The 2,079-nt window shown below is 43.6% G+C and overlaps 1 protein-coding gene across 1 annotated transcript in view; it reads left to right on the forward strand.

The window, feature by feature from the left end:
* Nucleotides 1-951: 951 nt before the first annotated feature.
* The window catches only part of Rttn (rotatin), a 181,568-nt gene continuing 180,440 nt past the window's right edge, over nucleotides 952-2,079 (forward strand). The window contains exons 1-2 of the mRNA XM_028768961.1: nucleotides 952-993; nucleotides 1,749-1,926. Of these exons, the coding sequence (XP_028624794.1) occupies nucleotides 952-993; nucleotides 1,749-1,926 (220 nt within the window). The remainder of the gene's footprint in view (nucleotides 994-1,748; nucleotides 1,927-2,079) is intronic.

The raw sequence follows: 2,079 nt of genomic DNA on the forward strand, positions 1-2,079 counted from the left end.
CATTCAGACTGGCACGGTCTGAACAAATTCCACTGGAGCCTTGGGCTGCTGCCAGGTCCTAAGAGCCCGCTTCTCAGCCCGCGTCTCAAACCCGGATCTCAGGACCAAGAGGCGAAGGGGCGTGTCCGGAACTTCTGTTGGGAGCGGGGCTGAGCCAGGACTGCAACTCCCATCATGCACTTGGGCGGAAGAGGGTTCTACCTCTTCTTGACTCCTTTATTCCTTAGGCTTCTTGGGACCGAGATTGAGGTCTAGGGAATGAGCCGTAGTAACACAGAGAGATCGTAAGCTTGTGTGGTGACAGAAGCATTGGGAACATTTCACCTAATGCTCTCTATTCAAGGGGTGGCTAGCTTAGACATCGTGGAACCTCTGTTTTTTTTTTGGCCGAGTTTCCGGAGGACATTAATTATGATAGGACACTGTGGCGCGACAGTTTAATTCTCCGGCGGCGACAGATTGTGGCGACGAGATGGTTCTGGCGGGGCTCATCAGGAAGCTCGGTAACTGTCGGTGTTGCCCAGGGTCGGAGGAGCCCTCGGGTCTTGGCTTGGTGGGCTGGATTCCGGCGGCCGGGTCGGGCGGTCACCATTCCTAGTCCCTGCATGCCCAGAGTTGCCCGCAGACCTTCCTCAGACTGTATAATTCTCGGCCTCATCCAGCGCACCTGCGGTTTATTTTCATCGCGCTTTCTCTCTAGGGAGTGGTGGGGTGGTGGGGATCACGCCCATTCAGAATTAGTTATGAGTGGGTCGCATTTTCAGAATCTGGAGATAAAATTAGTTTGTGCCAACTTTTCTGACAGGCCATCAGCTGGCGGAGATCAGAGAACGCGCCCTCAAAAGTATCCTGTGCAAGATCGAGCACAACTTGATCTGCTATGCTGACTTGATTCAGGAAAGGTTGCTTTTTCTCCATTTGCTCGAATGGTTCAATTTCCCATCCGTCCCAATGAAAGAGGAGGTTCTGAACTTGTTAAGCAAATTGGTTAAGGTAACGTCGTTTTGAAATAAAGCAATTATGGTCTTAACTGTAGCATTTATTGAAAGGCATACTTGACATTAAATTTTTTGAAGACAATCAGAGGTTTTGAATTTTAGTTGATCTGAGTAGACATGGCTCGTAATTTGTTATAATATCTTATCTCACGTTGTACTGTATCTTGAAGTAGAGCTACTAAGTTCTGGAATTTTTTGATTATTTGCCGCCAATTTTTCTTCATTTTCCTGATATTTCATGTTTAAATTAGACGCTTTCAAGTATTAACAAAGTGTCAGTCGAGAAAAGTAACTTACTTTATATATAAAAGAAAGACATGCAACTAGAGGGATTCTATGAGACAAGGACAAGCCAGTGTGTGTGTGTGTGTGTGTGTGTGTGTGTGTGTGTGTGTGTGATGGGAAGACAAAGTACAATGATGCATATGTATAAACATTCCATCATGGAACCTATTTTCTAAGGTGACAATATTAGCAATAAAACATTTAAAAGTAAAAGAGGAACTGGTAGTGTGTTTTTAGTGCTCAGATTCCTGGCTTCTTTCTCTTGAGTATGTCTCTTTCTTAAGTTTATCAGTTTTCCTTTATTTTTGATTCATGGAAGTTGCTTAGAGCACACCAATGCAGAGTTTGCTTTTCAAAATATGAAATATTTGTTATGCTACAATTGCTATGTTTTGATTGTGGTAAAATGAAGTTTAGAGATTTCCATGTTTAATGCTATTCTCAAGAATATTTCTTTTACTGTAGTATCCTTCAGCTGTCCAACACTTGATTGACCTTGGTGCAGTAGAGTTCTTATCTAAGCTCCGTCCAAATGTGGAGCCAGCAATTCAGGCTGAGATTGATGGCATTCTTGATGGACTTTTCATTCTTCCTTCAGAAGTTCCTGCACTGTGTTCTGCCACGTACCACACTGATCAAATTGGTATCTGCTTTTCTGTATTGTATTTTCTTTAAAGTCTTTATTATGTCTGTGTGTGTGTGTGTGTGTATGTATGTGTGTGTATATGGGTATATGTGTGGGGATGAATGTCAGCCATGACATGCTTGTAGAGGACAGAGGACACTTGTGGGAGTC

Source organism: Grammomys surdaster, unplaced genomic scaffold, assembly GCF_004785775.1.
Source record: "Grammomys surdaster isolate TR1022 unplaced genomic scaffold, NIH_TR_1.0 189, whole genome shotgun sequence".
Taxonomy (NCBI): domain Eukaryota; kingdom Metazoa; phylum Chordata; class Mammalia; order Rodentia; family Muridae; genus Grammomys; species Grammomys surdaster.